Source organism: Sceloporus occidentalis, unplaced genomic scaffold (genome assembly GCF_023333645.1).
Source record: "Sceloporus occidentalis isolate IW3139 unplaced genomic scaffold, rSceOcc1.0.p SCAF_3, whole genome shotgun sequence".
NCBI classification, from domain to species: Eukaryota; Metazoa; Chordata; class Lepidosauria; order Squamata; family Phrynosomatidae; genus Sceloporus; species Sceloporus occidentalis.
In genome coordinates, this window is record NW_028316983.1 from 167,748,493 (window position 1) to 167,768,349 (window position 19,857).

At 39.4% G+C, this 19,857-nt stretch overlaps 1 protein-coding gene across 2 annotated transcripts; it reads right to left on the reverse strand.

Moving 5' to 3' along the window:
* Positions 1-2,257: 2,257 nt before the first annotated feature.
* LOC149317081 (protein DEK-like) lies at positions 2,258-19,513 on the reverse strand. Of its 2 annotated transcripts, XM_089516812.1 has the most exons (11): positions 19,348-19,513; positions 18,119-18,259; positions 14,640-14,741; positions 14,101-14,210; positions 12,403-12,497; positions 11,045-11,165; positions 8,678-8,863; positions 7,531-7,663; positions 5,468-5,616; positions 4,530-4,598; positions 2,258-4,152 (listed from the first exon to the last, which is right to left on the reverse strand). In XM_089516812.1, exons 2-11 carry the CDS (start codon positions 18,246-18,248, stop codon positions 4,141-4,143), a joined length of 1,107 nt encoding a protein of 368 aa, XP_089372938.1. In that variant the 5' UTR covers positions 18,249-18,259; positions 19,348-19,513; the 3' UTR covers positions 2,258-4,140. The 2 variants fall into 2 exon arrangements, with proteins under 2 accessions (XP_089372938.1, XP_089372939.1); XM_089516813.1 differs by lacking the exon at positions 2,258-4,152 and having other exon boundaries at positions 4,518-4,598.
* Positions 19,514-19,857: the final 344 nt, after the last annotated feature.

Here is a 19,857-nt window from a genome sequence, read left to right on the forward strand (position 1 = left end):
TTTCAAGTTTCAGCTATCAGATATAAAAACATTTTTGCAAGAGGTATTAGAGCAAAGCATAACTTGTGCCTTGCTGACTGGGACCAAGGAGGTAAGACTTAGCTTCCAAACCCAGAAACGTGGGTCTCATGAGGCCTTTGTAGCCGTGGACAGCTATTACATCACACCTATCATAGCCAGCCACGAGGAGAACTCGGAGGACTCGGCTCCTCAGGTACAAGAGGAACCTGAGGCTATGCCAGGCCCCAGTCCTGCCCTGCCAGATCCCAGCTCTGCTCTCCCAGCCCCAGTAGATTTGGCTCAGCCAGACCCTAGCTCTGTGAGATCTCCTCCAGTGGAGCCTGGGGCTCAGCAGCCCAGCCTTGCCCCAGTAGAAGTGCCAGACTTGGGACACAACAGAGCATTGAAGTTCCTACCTTTAGCCAGAGATCAGAAAGGGCGTGCCTTTGGCGTTCCAAGAGGCTTGTTGAGAAATACTCATTAGGCAATCAGCAGCTGTGATAAGGGAGCTAGATACAAGACACCTGGCAGATGCTGAGGGCTCTTGAAGAGACTTTTTTTGCACTAAGCAAACTGCTGGATCTGACTCCTTGCCTCCTAAACTTTTGACTGCCTTGGAATCCTTGACTTCGGACCGGACTCGATGACCAGCCCTCTGGTATTCTTGACCTCGGAGTGGACTGGTAGTATTGCTCTCTGTAATCCTGAACTTTGGACTGGCTTGTGGCTTACTCTCTTCGGACTTCGTTCGGCATTGTTGCTGGGGGACTGCTTCTTGGCAGCTCGGCATGTTTACTTTTTGCCCAGCAGGTTCTTATCAGCCGTGTGTGTGTTGGCAGCAATCCTGGATAACACCATATGTCTAACACTCCCCCCCCCCCCGCCGATTTATTTTATAACATAATTATAGCACATTGTTTCCACTTCAACTGTTGTTACTACTTCCGGTATCCTGGGATTTGTAGTTTGATACAGTGGGCCCTTCCACCATGTAAGGGGAATTCCGCGTATCCTTGAGCCCCATACTGCAAGAGATATTCGAGCACATGCACCATTACCCCTTCCAGGATGCACAGAGCCTTCTTCCGGCACAACTTTCAGCGTATACTGAATGCCACATAAGCCATGCTGGCGTATAATGCGAGCATACTGTATTTAAAATCCTCAGACAGAGCTCTAATACCCCAGCAAAGTACCAATCCCAGGATTCTGTACAATACAGCCATAGCAGTTAAAATAGTATCTCTGTGCTACAGTTGTGTAGTGTGAAATATACCAAATTTTCATATATTACATTGTAAACATCCACTGTGATAAAAGCATTGTACTGTCATCTTTCGGCCTCTGAGGGAGAGAGAAGGCTGGCCCAGTACCATCAGGGGCTAGCCTGAAGAAAGAGGCTCCTCCCTCCCTAACTGTCATCTTTTGGCCTCTGAGGGAGAGAGTAGGCTGGCCCAGTTCCATCAGGGGCTAGCCTGAAGAAGAAGAGCCCTCCCTCCGGTCCATCTGCCTTGGTCCAGGCCTCAGAGGGAGAGAAGAATGCTGGACCTGATTCCCTCCCTCCCTCACCATTCCCTTCTCCTTTTGTATCGTGTCTTTTAGATTGTAAGCCTGTGGGCAGGGAACTGTCTGTTATCCCCTCTATTGTAAACCGCTCGGATTCCCAGTGATTGGGCGGTATATAAATAAAACCTATTGTTGTTGTTGTTGTTATTATTATTATTGCTTTGTAATTCCTTTCCAGACATCTCACATGCCCTATTTGTATATTAGCTATACGTATTTACTACTTTAAGTGCCCTTTTAAATATTTGGTTAGAACATTTGAGGGAGGAAGTCTGCATAATGCTCTTATTTTAATATAGTAAGAAAATGAATCTGGCTGTTATTTAGTAATAATAACAGGTTGAGAAGTGTACTCTATGGCAAGAGGCACATTTCCACCTGAAAATCTCATAAGGAGTTTGGGTTGGGTAGAGATGCCATGATTATCCACTTGCTGAAAGGAAGATATGCCTAGGTGCACTGAAAAAGTTATACTACTCATAAGAAAAATGAGCCAAAATACTAGCTGGAGGGAAGAGTTTAAATCACTTGATTTTTCTGTTATAAGCCCAATCTAAAAAAATTGCTTTATCCTTTGGGTTTGTTTACTTTTGCACATTATAAATCAACGACAAGTTTGTGTAGATGACATACAACAGGCACCTTTGGTTCTGTATCAGTTTTACTGTACATGTATTAAAGTATCAAAATATACATTTTCCTTAAAGACATTTATTGAATACAAAACTCAGTTACACTCAAAGTATTACATGCAAAGAAAGTGGTAAAAACAGTGAGGATGAAACACCTTACTAACTGCTTAATATTTTCAGAATATAGATCTATCATCTTTTGATTCTTCAACCACGTATTACAATATTTAAAACCTGCAGTGCTTGTAATCAATACAATCATGGAGAAAATCACATTTCACATTATGACACATACGTATTTGGCATTTGTTGGGAGTTTTAACTCATGATCGTATCTTTACTGACAAGGCAGGAACTGAATTCTAAACTAATAAAACTTCATTAATAATTGGGCTAAATCTAACTAAGTCCCATAATTTCAGTGGGGCTACTCTAAAGACGACTAACATTGGATTTAATCCTGCTGTGAGGATTATGAAACCTGCCAGTGACCACTGAACTGTAAATCACAAGCAGTCCTATTCATCACAGCCCATGACTAACAGTCATGATTTAACCCACTGTTTGTAGATCTCAGGTTTTAATTAAGAAATCACACTGAACCACCGTGGCAGGTGTTTTAGCTTATTGGACCAAATCCAACTGCTAGTCACAACTACAGTGGATCCACTGATACAATGGGATCTACTTACCATTCAGCAAGTGATTTAAAGAGGCCTAATCTAACTGGGACTGGCAATTTTAAGTCACTGAGTTGAATTTGATGTTAGCCTCAACTAGTGCAGACAAACTGAAATTGATGGGTTTTTCCACAAATGATGATTAGCAATTGGCTTTACGCTAATATACTTAATCACCAATCCTCCCATATTTAAATATATTTTCATTACAGATACCGATATGCCACAACAATACTAAATTGGCCAGCATATACCACAATAGTAGTAAAGTTCTGTTCTGAAGTTATTCTTACCTAAGGGATCACTTGGTTTTCCTGGGCATGTATTACCCAAGAACAGCTGGAGTACGAGACACTAACATGATCACTTCACAAAGGGAAGACAACTTTAGAAGTCCACATCATACTTGTTTTTCCTATGTATTAACTTTAGCATGTAGGGCATCACGTAAAACCTTTGTATTGAAATTAGCCAGAGCCCACTTTATCCTGTTAAACACTGAAAAATATGAGCAAATTAACAATTTCCTTAAGAAGCAAACAAATGCCATCACTTTTGCACAGTCGTTATATTTGCTTCCAAATTAATCCAAGGCCTGTTCTCAAACACTGACATTGGTCATAAATCCTCTAAAAACACAATGATTTTCCTTTTTAAAGCAAAGACATTTGAATTAAGCTTTTATATAAACAGAAAGCTTTCAAAGTACAAAAATAACATCTATTTATAAGTGATCATGCTTTGACAATGCTCAGATGTATGCACATGCAAGATAGTATAAAATAATTTCGGTAATTTGTAGTGAGGACATATGACTTATTCCAGATTAAGAGAATTGGTAGATATTCCAAATAAATGTAATGCCCAATACTGTATTTAATAGCTTCTGCATGAATATGTACAGATATAACAGCTTTCATTTTAACTGATTTTTAAAAATTCTCTACATTACAATGCACTAAAATCTACAAAAGCTATAGTACATATGCTTGTACAAGAAACTGCACAATGCACCAAGTAAAAGCAGGGAACATGTATTGCCATGCAAAAACTTAAGAACACATTTTTTAAAAGTGAAAGAAATTTCAATTAACACTCAGAACATTAAACCAGTAGAATCATCCCTGACTAAATACTATGCTATACCAAATAGGCAAATAAAATAAAATAAAATAAAACAGACAAAAATAATTTTGCTGGTGTTTGTAAAATGTTTAAATCCACGGGAACATCTCAGCAGACTTCATTTCCTTCCCATTAGATCATGAAATGAGCTACAAAGAGAAGAGTTTGAGTAAGTCTTTTGACTACTTCATAAATCCCCATTCCCACAAAACAGATTACCAATGCTATAAATTCTACAAGGTGACTGGGAATAAAGTCTTAGAGAAATTAAACAATTTACTACCAAGAAAATATTAAGGCTCGAGATAAGCCTTTAAATAACTACAGTTCATACTTAACTAAGAATAAAGTAGAACTCAGCAAATTTATTTAGAAACTACCCAATTGTAGCTAAGCGTGATAATGGAAAAATTCAGATGTGATTTCAGACACTCTGAACACTTGATACCTTCTTACTACAAAAGATCTCCAAATTTAAAGAGCACCTTGTTTTTGCAACTGAATTACCACATAATCAAGTATTTACCTCTTTCACTGTCTTTTTGATGAAGTCTTTTCTGTCAGACAAATCATAACAGGGATAGTTTTCATATACCTGTAACAACCAATTTAACAAAACAGTTAGCGAAGTAGTTAAATCAACACATCCCTAGTGATGACAAGGCAAATAAACTGAACAGGTTCGCCTGTATTTTTAAGTATCTTAATAGCAGGTGTAAAGAACTAGGATTTGTAATGGGACCACTGCACTGGGGGAATTAAAAAAAAAATCTTTGTGACATTATCCTTCTCAGCTGCCACAAGCACAACAAAATTTATAGAGAATAAAGCTAGTGGTACTAGTTAAATCTGATTGCATCCACTTTTTCAACACAATGGGAGGTCAGGAGTGACCTCAAGTTTTAGCTTGAGATTCCAATTTCCTAATCCAGCTCCTCTATCAAGCATGAACTAATGAATGCTGAATAGAAAGACACCTTGTTTAATGGAAAGAGGCATTTCTCCTTTTTTCCCTAGAACAAATCATCACTACCTCACTATGCATTGCAGAGGAGGTACGGGATACAATATCCAAACAGGTATTGGAAATGTCATTCTAAATTTTGATCTCTGCTCAGCAACAAAGCTCTTTGCAATGACTAGCCAGCCACCGTACCTCCATTTAACTTTCCTCTCAGAGTTGTTGTAAAGAGAAAAGAAGATAGTATAAGGAAAAGAAGGTTATTCCTGCTTTGAGCATCTTGGAAGAAGGGAAGGTAAGCTAGGTCATATGTCTCAGAACATACACATATTGTCTTCAATGAAAACAATTGCATTTATTTCAATCTCTTCTTGCACCGAGGGAGTGTAAAAATGTGTGATGCATGTGCGCGCGCGCACACACACACACACACAGAGGCCTCTAACTTTTTAAACTACAGCACATAATACAACCAGGATACTAAACTGAGGTCAAACGTATACCTCTTTACAAATATGTTTCATAGTAACTTCCTCTAGGTTTGCATTAGCTAACAGCTTCTTCACTGTTTCTTTCAGTTCTTCATCCGTAGGTGGCTTTTTCAACTTTTTAATTAAAGGCTCATCATCTGAACTATCTTCAGACTCAGTTTCTAAAATAAAGATATTTTGTTATTGAAATACAGACAATAATGAGTTGTCATTTTCCTTTCACACAAGTCAACATTTTGTTATAGATCTAAAGAACTACAAATTGTATTGAAGATCAGTGCTTTAAAATTCTGACTTTTTTAAAAAAAACATTCTCCATATCAGATGAGGAAATTACAAATTTCAAAAGTTAAGTTTCAGAATGAGATTGTGCTGTCTGGTTTCTTTTTTTCTCTGCTGTCATCCCTACGCCTTATCTTTGATCTTCCATCTGTACCAATCGTCAGCCAATGGTCTGCCTTAAAACCACTGTTAATTTCTCCTGCTGCCTACGTATACACATATACAAAAGAGAAACATCCTTCATTACCACTTATGTGGGACCACTCATCTACCCTCAAAAATCCATGTTTTCAGTAAAGTTTCAATCTTCACAAATCCCCAGAACTTCACTAGCATTTGCAATTGTATTTACGTTAATTCCTCTGAGCCAGTGCAGTGTAGTGGTTTGAGCATTGGGCTATGACTCTGGAAATTAGAGTTTGAATCCACAGCCAGCCATAGAAATCCACTGGGTAATTTTGGGGATGTCACACTCACTCAGCCTCACAGGAAGGTGAAGGTAAACCCCTCTAAACAAATCATGCCAAGAAAATCCCATAATAGGTATACCTTAGGGTTACCACAAGCAGGAAATGACTTGAAGGCACACAACAATTACTTTCCTGTATTCCTTTTGTTTTGGGTATGGTATTATATAATGTATCATACATAGACTAATAGCACTAGAATAACAACAGAATCAGATTATTTCTTGATCTGTGACCACAACAAATAACATGGACACAGATAACAGAAAACTGCAAATCTGACACCATTCCTTACAGAATTCATCCCTATCAACTTCACTTTATTTCTGAGAAGAATTTGTGCTAATCTGAATAAATGGAGGAAAGCACATTTCTCTGTAGTCATATTGGCCTTTGGACTATTGATCAATTAGGTCCATTGGACCTACTGTTGAAACAGAACAAACTCAATTGGTATAGAAAATGTCTTTAAATGTCATAGGACCATCTGGCATAATGTTTGAATTCTACTGTGACCAGCTTTTCAAAATAACAGCTCCTCGTATCTTACGACTGTAATATAATATGGAATTATTGAAAGGCTAAGGCAGGGGTAGGCAACCTTTTTGAGCCGGGGGCCGGGTTGCTGTCCCTCAGACAACTGGGGGACCGAAGCCAAAAAATAAATAATTAAATAATTTTAAATAAATAAATAAACCAGGACAAATGTAGGACAAAAATTTCAAATGGAGGACACTTTTTTAAAAAATATGGAGGACACGCTAAAAAATTTGCTGATTTTTTAAAAAATGTTAATATAAATGCATGTTTCAGAGGCTTCTATAGACAATTGCCCCCCTTGCCCGCCACTTGCTCCCTTTGCCTGCCCCTTGCCCCCCCCTTGCCCGCCTCCTCCTGATAGGCCAAAGGCTCCGGCGGCAATCAGCGGCAGGACTGGGCTGGGGCCACTCCCAAGGCCTTGCCGGGCCGCATCTGGCCCGCGGGCCGCAGGTTGCCTACCCCTGGGCTAAGGACTGAAACTTAGAAGGATCCTAGCAAGCCCAAAACCTAGTGGAACCATGAGCAGTTATGATTATTTTTCACAAAGTCCAATCATTATTATTTCAGAGAATCTAACTGTCCCAGTTCCAGGTGGGCCCTGGTGAGATTTCTTCTGTTGGCTCCTGCTTACTCAGTGGTGAACATGGAAAAGCAGGAACATAATATAACATTAGTATTGATTAGTGAAGTTAATTCAACCCACCACATTACATATTGGATTTTATTCAAGGGACCTCTAATTCTGTTGCAGGACCTTGAGATGCATTTTCTGAAATAGGGGCTTACCTTTTTTGGAATTGTTCTGATTCTTCTTCGTTGTGCTGCTATCTGCTTTCTTGACATAAGCATTCTTTGACCCCTTTTTGCTTTTTGAAGCTGTCTTTTGTTTGGATTTTTCTTTTTTTGATTTTTTAGGTGGCTGTAGGAGAGATAAGAACATTAAATGAATGCCACTAATAAAAAGGCATCAGCTTTTGCACTGTAAGTAATCAGAAAGATCTCTGCAGAAAAAGCACATAGACATTCCGGTCGGAGAAGCAGTAACTACAGTACAATACTATTTTGTTTGAGAATGGGCCTTTTTAATTTTGCAATCACCTTGTATTATAATATCACCTTGAATTATGTAACAATGAGAGTTTGAAGTTCGTAGCAAGTGTTTTATCCCTAAAACTACTAAATTTACAGGCTACAATTATTTGAGGCATCCTGAAGTCATGGTGAATTTATTACTAGAACAAAGGTATTACAAATCTTGTCGCAACCCACCCTATTCTCAAGATTCTGTGGGTGCTTCCTGACAAGTAATGTCTAGTACTGCTAGTCACTGCTTTGTCACTGTTTTGTTGGAATTACTACACAGTCCACAGTGCTGGCATAAAACTGCAGTTACAGGCTGCAATTTTGGGGTGGGTAGGGAGGACAGTAAAAGGAAGATAATAAACCCTGACTACAACCTCATCATTTGCTCCTCACTGGTATGGCCAGAATATACCTGCTCCTAAGTGCACTTTTCCCTGACTGTGTGGCCAATGCATAACAATATTGCTCATAGCTTACAGCAATGTGCATTCCCCACTTAACAGTTGTTTGGTGATAAGGAAATAGAGATGAAAGCAATTGTCAAGAAACACAGGATTATAGGTGAGCAACATCTGGAACTTATAATTTTGCATGCAGGTATGGACACTGCATATGAAAAGCATCCTCTGGGAGCATTCACTATCCTGTCTACTATAAATATTTTAGAAAGTAAATGATTATAAAGTTACAGATTTTACTCTGCTACTTGGGTGGTAAAGTCATTTCAGAGAAACAAAAACTACAGTGCTGAACTAGACACTTTACTGGTTTAAAAAAAATTCCAGTGCACTGCAGTCCATTTAACAAATTATATACTGGTTTTTAATATAGATAATCTCCAAAGCTGTACCTCTTCTTCACTTTCTTTATCTTCTTCAGATGATTCATCTTTCTCTTTCTTTTCATCCTCCTCACTGCTAGATTCATCTGACAGGATCTCTGGACATTTGGTCTTTTTGGTTTTCCGTGCTGTTCCAGAACTACTGCGTTCTTTTTTACCACCTTTGCTGGGTGTTTTTTTGGATTTTGGCAATGACTATGAAATATTGAGAAAACCAAGACAATTGTTTTTATAGCTTGTGTCTGTCAGATTTACACAAACTGTGGTTGTCAACCTTTTAACCTTCTTCAAAATATGATGCTACATTATATAATTTTTAACACATGACTACATTCTTTTAAATAAAATACTGAAACAGTATTAGTAGTATCAAAGACATATGTATTCTTTATACCATTTTCTATATAGAAGCTGTGCATTTATTGTTTGAGGGTAATGAGACAATGGATATGAAGAGACATTTCACTATCAAATAGCAAGACAAAAATGAAAATTTTACAAGTGCAGTGTTGTCAAGTTTTTTTTTCAATTATAAGAACTGGAACAGCTTTGTTTTATAAGAAATGAATCACTATTGTTTCTCCCTTGTGTGGTGCCACATATATGGGTAATTTAGGCAATACTTATTTAATATTATAAAGCAGAGACATGGGTAATTAGGCAATATTTTGTCTTTTTGATTGTTAAGTTGATTGTTCTGCTTGCTTTGAGACTCCCTTGGAAAGAAATGTTAAATTTTCACATATACAGTAACTGATAGCCCAGCAAAAATGCAGGGCTTTAAAAACATTCTGATTATATATAATAAATGTCCAGGTGTTACTGATAATTAAGTAAAAACCCAAAGGAAGACATGTATGTGCAATCCAGTTTTAATGCTGCAGTCATCCATGTAAGAACACTGTCTTTACATTTCCCCCTTGAATTCTACCTTCTTTTAGTGTCCTTTATTTTCCACAAGTAAAATTTGAAGTCATTTGAAGATGTTTACCAGTAACTCAACATAACTGCTAAATATATTATTGGGAGATTTCAAGGAGGACAACTGCAACTTTAAAGGAGGCCTGGTGGCACAGTGGTTAAATGCCTGTACTGCAGCCACTCACTCACAAACCATAAGGTTGCGAGTTCAATCCCAGCCAAGGGGGCTCAAAGTCGACCCAGGCTTGCATCCTTTCGAGGTCACTAAAATAAATACCCAGATTGTTGGGGGCAATCAGCTTACACTTTGTAAACCACTTAGGGAGTGCTTAAGTGCACTGATAAGTGGTATAGAAATGTACTTGCTATTGCTATTTAAGAGCTCCACATGTGCTAAGGATTTCAATTTCCCAACAGCAACTGCTACTTCAGTTCTCCTATCTGCTGCATATTCTTTAAGAGAATTATGGGGAGACAGGAAAACATAATGACATCTAACACCATTATACCAAACTTTCTAAAGAAAGGGATAATGAGAATTCTGGGGTTTAAAATAAGGAATATCCATTGCTTTTAACAGAAACAGGAAATGCAGTGTCCTTTGAATTCTGAAGACAGAAGTCGTTTTGGTTGCAGATAGGGTTGCCATAATTCTCTACTATAAACCGGGACAAAATGTAGGACAAAACTTAGACCAAAATATAGGACAATTGTAGGATGACATTTAGCCCAAAATGTAGGACATTTAAGAAAAATGGAGGACCTTAAATGTCCTATATTTGGGCTAATTTTTATCCTACAATTGTCCTACATTTTGGTCTAAATTTTGTCCTACATTTTGTCCCGGTTTATAGTAGAGAATTATAGCAACCCTAGTTGCGGACACCCCCTTAAAACAAAAATAATCAATCCATACTACCAGTGATCAACATGTTATTTGATCTTGACAATTCCCAAGCAACAATGACAGTATAAGCATCAACTCAAATAATGATGGCATAAATGTGTCCTTTTGGCCAGTGCTTTTCAGACTATTTGATGTGGGGAATCAGTAATTTCCATCCCAAGATGCCAAGAATCCAGTACCACATTTGTGCTCATTGGCCTAAACTCTCCATGGACTGGCAGACTATGGTTTACAAATCTGCACTGGTTCAGGGACCACCGGTTTGAGCAACACTGATCTATGGAAGGGGTGGGAAAGAAGCCAGACATTTCATGTTTTAATACACACTCTAATTCCCTCTTGGGACTAGTGCAGTGTCCCAGAAGTCAAAAACTTTTGCTAATTCCCTCTTGGGATTAGTGCTGTGTCCCAGAAGCCAAAAACTTGCCTTTGGATTTTTTTAAGATTGCTGACCCCAGCATACAATATATGAAAAATAACCAAGACATTTATGTGGTGTGATTTTGCTTCATAGCCAATAACACACAAAGTTTATACTATCTTCTCACCTTGCCTGAAGGTTTTGGATGCATCAAGAAGTTCAGGATTCTGGCCACCAGCTCACTATTAATTCCTGACCTTTCCAAATCAAGAACTTCACAAATACTTTTCAGCACTGCATTCCTGTACCTGTAGAGAAACATACTTTATTAAACATGGTATATAAATATTTCCTTAATATAGGCAGATGCATTTGACGATCACATTCAGAACTTCACAGCACCCAAGCAAATGCTGGAATTCTAATTAGCATGTAAAATTTATATTATTCCTTAAGTACAGTTAATAAGTGGTTTGAAAGGAGCCCTGGTGGCACAGTAGTTATATTCCGGTATTGCAGCCACTCACTCACAGTTGCAACGTTGTGAGTTCGATACCAGCTAGGGATTCCAGGGTTGACTCAGAGGTCACTAAAATGAGTACCCAGCTTGTTGGGGGCATTTAGTTTGCACATTGTAAACAGCATAGGGAGTGCTTAAGTGCAGTGATTAGCTGTACAGAAATGTACTTGCTATTGCTGAAAGATATTACTAGTACATCTAAGTTATGCACCAAATAACATTCTTGATTAGAAAACTAGGTTCCAAGCAGTTACACTGCTTAACATGTAGACAACAAGTTGAACATGAGTCAACAGTGCGATGTGGTTGCAAAATAGGCCAATGTGATTTTAGGCTGCTTCAATAGAAGTATAGTGTCTAGATCAAGGAAAGTAATAGTGCCACTGTATTCTACTTTGGTCAGGCCTCACCTGGAATACTGTGTCCAATTCTGGGCACCATAATTCAAAAAGGATCTTGACAAGTTGGAGCATGTCCAGAAAAGGACGACCAAAATGGTGAAGGGTCTGGATCCATGTCCTATGAGGAGAGACTTAGGGAGCTGGGCATGTTTAGCCTGGAGAAGAGATGGTTAAGAAGTGATATGATAGCCCTTTTTAAGAATTTGAAGGAGGAGTAAGCTTGTTTTCTGCTGCTCCAGAGAACAGTACACAGAACAATGGTTGTAAGCTACAGGAACAGATTCCACTTAAACATTAGGAGGAACTTCCTGACAGTAAGAGCTATTTCACAGTGGAACACACTCCCTTGGAATGTGGTGGAGTCTCCTTCTTTGGAGGTCTTTAAACAGAGGCTGGATGACCATCTGTCGGGGATGCTTTGATTGAGAGTTGCTGCATGGCAGGGGGTTGGAGTGTATGGCCCTTGTGGTCTCTTCTAACTCTATGATGCTATGAAAGTTATACACCAAATTACACTGTTGAATAGAAAACTAGGTTCCAAGCAGTTGCATTGCTTAACATGTAAATACTTATATTAACATAAATTATGCTACTTAATGTTGCTAAGAAGTTTTAAAAGGTTACTTTTTCAACATTTCTTCTTTTTTCTTATACTGGTCACTTCCTTTTTCAAATGGGAATCCACTGAACTGGCCTACATTCTTCTTTAGTGAAGCAACCTACAATATACATTAAAATACATGCATTTTAGAAATAACATATGCAGAATCGTTATTTTTTTAGTTTTACACATTTCAAAAGCAAATGCAGTTTAGTGAAGAAAGACTTTATTGCTGAAGTTTAGAAAGGTTCATTTTCACAAAATAGCCATATAATAGGAGCTGAACCAAAGAGAGAACAGCCCAGGAGAAAATTCAGGGGAGAAATGGGAAGTGAAAATTCCACAAAGAAATCCAATTTACCTTTAGAGATGTATTCGCACTGCAGAAATAATCTGGGTTGACACCACTTTAACTGCCATAGCTCAATGCTATGGAATTATGGGAATTGATGTTTGTGGTAGTGCCAGAATGCTTTGACAGAGCAGGCTAAATATCTCACAGAACTACAAATCTCAATATTCAACAGCATTGAGCCGTAGTGGTGTTAACCTGGAATATTTTTGCAGTGTGGATGCAGTCTAAGGCCCTCTCTAGACAGGCCTTTTAGCATGTACCGAGTATGTGCTAGGGTTGCCTCGAAGTGTCTTGTACAGATGCTCCCTAACCCTAGTACGTGCTCTGTATGTAAAAATGGCGGCGCCCTGTACACATGGGTGCTGCCATTTTGACGTGACGGCTGCGCGCGTCCAAGCTTTGTGCTGCAGTACAAGAAAGAGCTCCCAAACTAGATTGCCGCGGGAACGGCGCCAGGGGGAAAGGGGCCGAGCAGTCACTTTCTCCCCTGGCAGCGGCTCCCGGGGTGTCCTGGGGCAGGAAGCCCCAAGGACACCCCTTTTAGGGACCAGGGAGGAGCGGCAATTTTCCGCTTCTCCCTGGTCCCGAAAAGTGCCATATTGGGCCCTTTGGGCTGCCGCTGTGGCTGCCCTGGCCCCAATATGTAGCACAAAGGGGCGGCTGCAAGCCGCCCCAAATCAGCGGTCTGTATCCCGCCTAAGTTACCTTTCATGGTATTTCTTCCATGGCACCATCTGTACAGAAGGTGTCAAAAAAAATTCAGAAATATAAAATCATCTCTAGAAAACTTCAAGAAGAAAAATAATAGGCCAAGCTTGCTTAGTAGCCAGAACGGTTGATTGTATGGTGCAGGGGTAGAGAAAAGAAAAGGATATTCTGAAACAGGGAATGGCTGGATGGGAGGAATTCTGAAAAAACTTTGTTGATGAACCAGCTGCTTTAGCAGAAGTCTCAGGCAAAGAAATGATGGAATAACAAAGTAAAAAAATAAGTTTTAACAATCTGAACAATCTTCCAAAAACAGAATTAATGGGAAAAACTGAACATGCTATGCTTGATGTATCTAGATGCCATTACAAAGAAAAAGTGGCCAAGATCCAAGAATTCTCAAGCAGAAGCCCACACTTCATCTAACATGTGAAAATTTGCTTTGGAAACAGAAGTAATATTTGGGACCAAGTATGAAAAATAAAATGAAACAATTCCAAGAAGCATAGGTGTTGCTACACTATCTTTTGGATCCTGGGCATTTATCTGGACTTTCACGCTACTGATTTGGTTTGTAGCTTTCTAAAACAAATCTGTTCTACATTTTGTGCCTATTTCAAACCAACTTCAATGAATACTTTATGTTAAGACATCTTACTGTTCCTGGTCTGTTGTAAAGAAGCTTGTGCAGGTTTCGAAGTTCATCTGTCTTTTTCTTGCTTAAGAAGTATTGTATCCTTTCAATTTCACAAAGTTTTTGTCCCTTTCCTGAAAGGGAAAAATGTGTTGCATTAGGTGTCTACATGCAACATTCTCTAAATAATTACTGGATCCTACTTATGAAGAAATGAAAACAGCCACTTATTGTAGCTATTAAGTCACATATTGATCACCTATTAGAAACACATGACCCAGTGATATTTTTTTAATGTATATGTCTCTTCTTATGTTCCTGCTTGAGTGGCAGTTAAGCAGTGAATTTCAGTATATGTCTACAATGCATAATTACCCTCAAAGGCGGTGTGTGTGTGTGTGTGTGTCAGTGCTTTCACTATTACATTCTTGCCTTTACCATAGTAAGAGTTAAAGGAGAGTACTTACACTGAGCCATGGATAGGTCAACTTGGGGGGTGTTTTTGGTTCAATTTTTTGACAAAAATTTCTAAGACTAATACATGCATATATACAGTAACTTGCCTGGTGTAATTGTAAAAGGTTCCTTCTGCATTGAGGACACTTGCATGGTCAATCTTTCAACTTTTTTCTTTTCTCTTTTTCCTTCTACAATGAGGCTTTTTTCTGAAATAGAAAGTCAATTACATTTACTTTTTTCATAAAATTTAGAAAAGCTTTTGAAGTGAATATACAGAATAAAATTTTAAATAGGAGATTGAGAAGATCCGAGTGCTGCCACCATCTTAAAAAAAAACCCCACACAAAACATTTTGACAATAACTGACTGATCCAAATAAATAAATAGATCAATCACTCACATATTTTTCACTATCAATTAAGAGTTAAGTATTTTAACAGAGCCAGTGTGGTGTAGTGAGTTGAACGTTGGACTATGACTCTGGAAACCAGGGTTTGAATCTTTGCTTGACCATGGAAACCTAATGGGTGACTTTGGGCAAGTCACACTCTCTAAGCCTTAGAAGATGGCAATGGCATCTTGATAGGAAATCTGCCAAGAAAACCCCATGATATGTTCCACCTTAAGCTTCCCATGTCAAAAATTACTGGAAAGCACTCAACAACAAAATTAAGAGCACTAATTTTCAGAACATTTTCAAAATTTTTACAGCTTTGAAGTGTATGTTAATTACAAAAATAAAATAAAAATTCAACAACTGGGTTAGGGAGAGTTTGGGATATAAGGGTACTTGTGGTTATTGTATTTTATGGATTTTAATGTAAGCTGCTTCGATTGTTTGGAGAAACGGGATACAAATAAATAATGATAGTAATAATAATTGTAGATCCAAAACACACTGCAGAAACAATCCAGTTTCAGACCACTTTAACTTTCGTGGCTCAATACTAGGGAATTCTGGGAACTGTAGTTTTGTGAGATATTTAGCCTTCACTGTCAGAGAGCTCTTGTGGCAAAATAAACTACAGTTCCCAGGATTCCACAGCACTGAGTCAGGGCAGTTAAAGCAGTCTTAAATTGGATTATTTATGCAATGTATTTTGGACCATAGTCAAACATTTTCTTTTTCGATTTTTATTCTTCAACATTAATATCAACCTAATATAAAATTAAAACCAGGATACACAGGCATAAGAATTACAGTGGACCCTTGTTATACGCTGGGGTTTGGTTCCAAGATCTCCCGTGTATAACAAAATCCGTGTATGCTCAAGTCCCATTAACTATAATGACATAGCAAAATGGTGTCCCTTATAAAAAATGGAAAATCAAGGTAAATTTATACTTTTTTGGTACATTTTCAAACCGTGTATGCTTGAATCCGTGTATAAAAAATCAGTGTATAAGAAGGGCCGACTGTACTTTAAAGGAGCTACTAACAGACAGACATTAAAACAGCTCTACTAGGGGACTGGTAAGTAATTCACCAATCCGCAAAAGAACCTTGGCTTCATATAATCACTTCATTAATATTTAATTAGAATGTCAACTCAGTGGCAAATACATGAATGTTAAGTAAACAATCTTCTCTCATATAGTCTCAGCATAGACAGATCAGCCACTAATTCTTCCCTTCAAACTGCAAATTCAGACAGAAATCTATCTTTTACCTATATTCTTTGTGCAACACAACAGGAAGTGGTTACAGGAAGAGAATACCTTGTAGCATTACCCTTGAACAGTACCTTAGATACTAACACATTCAGGCCCCAAAATAAATACAAATAAAAGCCCTTGAATGTGTCTGCCACGCAAACATTCACCCCAGGCACTATGTACATATTGGATCGACTGTAAAAGTTCAGAAAGCACCTGCATGGAAAATGAGATGGCTAGCCCTTAAGTGATAACTTGTCCATCATACTGATTGTAATTAAGATTGAACGACTAAGGGGAACATTATCAGCAAGCCAGTTACCACAATTCTCAACACCTGGATATTAAGACAAGGAAAGTGATCACAAGAATTGGAATAAGGCAAACTAAACAGAATAGCCAGAAAGGTCTGGCTACCTGCCTCTACAAAACTTGTTTAAACCCCAATTCCCTGAATCCTGCCATCAGTGGAAAAATGGTAAGTGTCACATGCTTTTAAACCCCATTTCAAATTTCAGAAAATCTTTGTCCAAAAATCTAAAATCTCTAGCTGGTATTCAACTGCAACCAAATTGGGAGTCACAACACTAACTGAAAATAGAAGGACAAATAGTGGTTGCTTTAAGTTAAAACTTCAACTCTCCTGTTCAAAGCTCTGACATCTCCATTTCCTTATAGACAAATGGCTCTCCTAATCCTCTGATCTATAGAGCTTACTACTTCCACACCTATTTCAAGCATACTTTGATGGGTGTAGAGAAGTGAACCCCTTATCAGGCATGTGCAGCTCTAACCAGAAATGTAATGAAATGGAGACTGTACATCAGAGATCCCCAAGCATTTAATGACAATGGAAACATGAGAAATTTGTGATACATACAGATTTTTTTTTAAGTCAGTATGCAAAGGGATCTTATAGCATCTTTGAGACTAACTGAAAGAATTGGGGAACAAAAGAAGGGCATTGCCTAAAGCCAGGGTGAAATAGATAACCATATAAATGATAGTCGGTTTTATTGGAATGTAGTGTGATGCTGACTGGGAACCAGAAAGGAAATGTGATGAATGGGCCAAGAGAGCTCTCAAGAGGCTAAGGTGTTAACTAGTGTTATATTGGCCTGTTACAGACAGCCAAAATAAAGCTGCTTCGAGTCACAGTGGAGGTATGGTATTTCAATGATGCATGCATCCTAAGAGTCCAGAAGTCACACCAAAGCCACGCTCCAGACTGGAGCATGGCTTTGGTGTGGCTTCTGGACTTTTAGGATGCATGTATCATTGAAATACCATACCTCCACTGTGACTCGAAGCAGCTTTATTTTGGCTGTCTGTAACAGGCCTTTGTGTGCCAGGAAACCACTGTCTTTGTGCAACCCACCGTTAATGGACTGGAGTTTGTGGCTATATTACAATTCTACTGTTTCTCTTTCCAATCCTTTGCAACTTTTTTTTTGTTCAAGGACCGCTGTTCTGAAGTCCAAGATGGAAAGCCCAGGAAGACTAAAGTGTTCTGCAACAGGTTTTTGTGTATACCTACCTATTCAGTGGCACTAGTACTATTCTTTTATTTCTGTTCAGTAGGGAGAATGCATGTAATATTTTGTAACAACCTGAGTTTGTTTTTCATTTACACCCTTGTAAATGCATACATGAAAACATGTCATCTCAAACTGCTACCTCATACTGCCCCAATCCCAGCAAGTTAAGAGAATAAATTTGGGGAGGGTGGACCTAAAGCAGTTTGCAAAGGCTAAACACAGTACTGTGCGTGAAAAGAAAGAGGTTTCTGCCTTTTAAACTCCTTTTGCCATCCTTCAACAAAGTCTCTTCCAGCACTGAGATGGGGAGGAAAGGGCTGCAACTGAAGAGATTGTGAAAATGCACAAAACCTTTTGGGCAGTTTACTACACATCCTTTATGTGCCCACCTTTTTCTTCTTCCCCCTCCTCCTCTTCATCTTCCTCCTCGCTACCTCCCACTTTGTTTTCGGTCTCTGGTCCTCTCTTTTCAGCCTGTTCAGCGGCCAGGGAGTCGCCTTTGTCAGAAACAGAAGTCATGGCTGGTTCTTCTGTGTGGAAACACAAGGGGAGGGGAGGAAGCGGGAAATGTCAACACAACAACAGTGGCATGAAAAGGGCACCTAGGAGGAGAAAAGGGACCCAGTCAGGCAGTGGCAAACTCCCTCTGAAAAACATCTTGCCAAGGAATACCTGCTATAGGGTTGCAGCAAGTCAGAAACAACCTGAAGGTACACAACAACAACACAAAATGTAGCATGTGTATTGGTTTGAAATGTGGACTCTGGAGACCATGGTTCAAATCAGTCAGGGAAGTCACACTCTCTCAGCCTCAGAGGATGGGAATGACCAACCTCCTTTGAAGAGATCTTGCCAAGAGTGATAGACAAGGTGGCCTTAAGAGTCGCCATACGCCAGAAATGGCTTGAAGGCGACACCATGACAACAATGCAGTCAGTGTAGTGGTTTGGATGGTGCACTAGGTCTCTGGAGACCAGGGACCAACTCACTCACTTCCTCTGGGGCCGAGAGAGTGTGACTTCAGGTCCAAAACACACTGCAGAAGTAATCCAGTTTGAGAGTGTTTCAGCTGCCCTGGCTCAATGCTAGGGAATTCTGTGAAGTGTAGTTTTGGGAGACATTTAGCCTTCTCTGCCGGAGTTTTGGCACCCCCAATAAACTACAATTCCCAGGATTCCCTAGCACTCAGCCACAGCAATCAAAGCAGTCTCAAACTGGATTATTTCTGCAGTGCAGATGCAGCACTCGGTCCAAAACACACTGCGGGAATAATCCAGTCTGAAGCCGCTTTGACTGGCCTGGCTCAGTGCTAGGGAATCCTGGGAGCTGTAGTTTTGTGAGGCATTGAGCCTTCTCTGTCGGAGAGTTTTGGTGCCCTCAATAAACTACAATTCCCAGGATTCCCTAACACTGAGCCTTGGTCTCAAACTAGATCATTTCCGCAGTGTGTTTTGGACCTGAAGCCACACTCTTCCTCAGCCCCAGAGGAAGGCAATGGCAAGAAATGTGGGCAGGAATGAGAGAGAGGGTTAGCCATAGGGTCCCCAGGAGTCAGAAGGGACTGGAAGGTACACAATAATGGCAACAACGACAATAACAACAACGCAGGGACCCTCACCTCCTCCCTCCCCTCAGACGGAGCCCACGAAGCCAGCCTCGCTCTTTCCTGTCTCTCACTGCGCCTCCTTCCTCCAAGCGCGCCAAACAAACTTCTTCGCAACTCGAGATGGCTGCTCTAAGCATATCATCGCGAGATTTGGACGCCTTCCTTTCTTTCCCTCCCCCCTCCCCTTCGCGCGCGCTCTATTGTCGTCGCGGGCCTTGAGTTCTCGCGGGACTCCCGACGCTCTCGCGCTAAAGCTTTCCTCTCGCGAGACTTGGAAATCTCTCTCTCTCTCTCTCTATATATATATATCTATAGACTCCCGAGGCTCTCGCGCTAAAGCTTTCCTCTCGCGAGACTTGGAAGGAATATATATATATATATATATATATATATATATATATATATATATTCCTTGTGTCGCCTAATATCTCTCTCTCTCTCTCTCTCTCTCTCTCTCTCTCTCTCTCTATATATATATATATATATATATATATAGATAGATAGATATATAGATAGGCGAAT

What these genes read in the sequence shown, in the direction of transcription:
- LOC149317081 (XM_089516812.1), bottom strand. Translation starts at nt 18,248, where the DNA reads ATGACTTCTGTTTCTGACAAAGGCGACTCCCTGGCCGCTGAACAGGCT. An exon ending in TTTACAACAGACCAGGAACA is followed by an intron (nt 12,498 to 14,100) that starts GTAAGATGTCTT and finishes TGTATATTGTAG; the next exon opens with GTTGCTTCACTAAAGAAGAA. An exon ending in TGAAACATATTTGTAAAGAG is followed by an intron (nt 4,599 to 5,467) that starts GTATACGTTTGA and finishes TGGTTGTTACAG; the next exon opens with GTATATGAAAACTATCCCTG.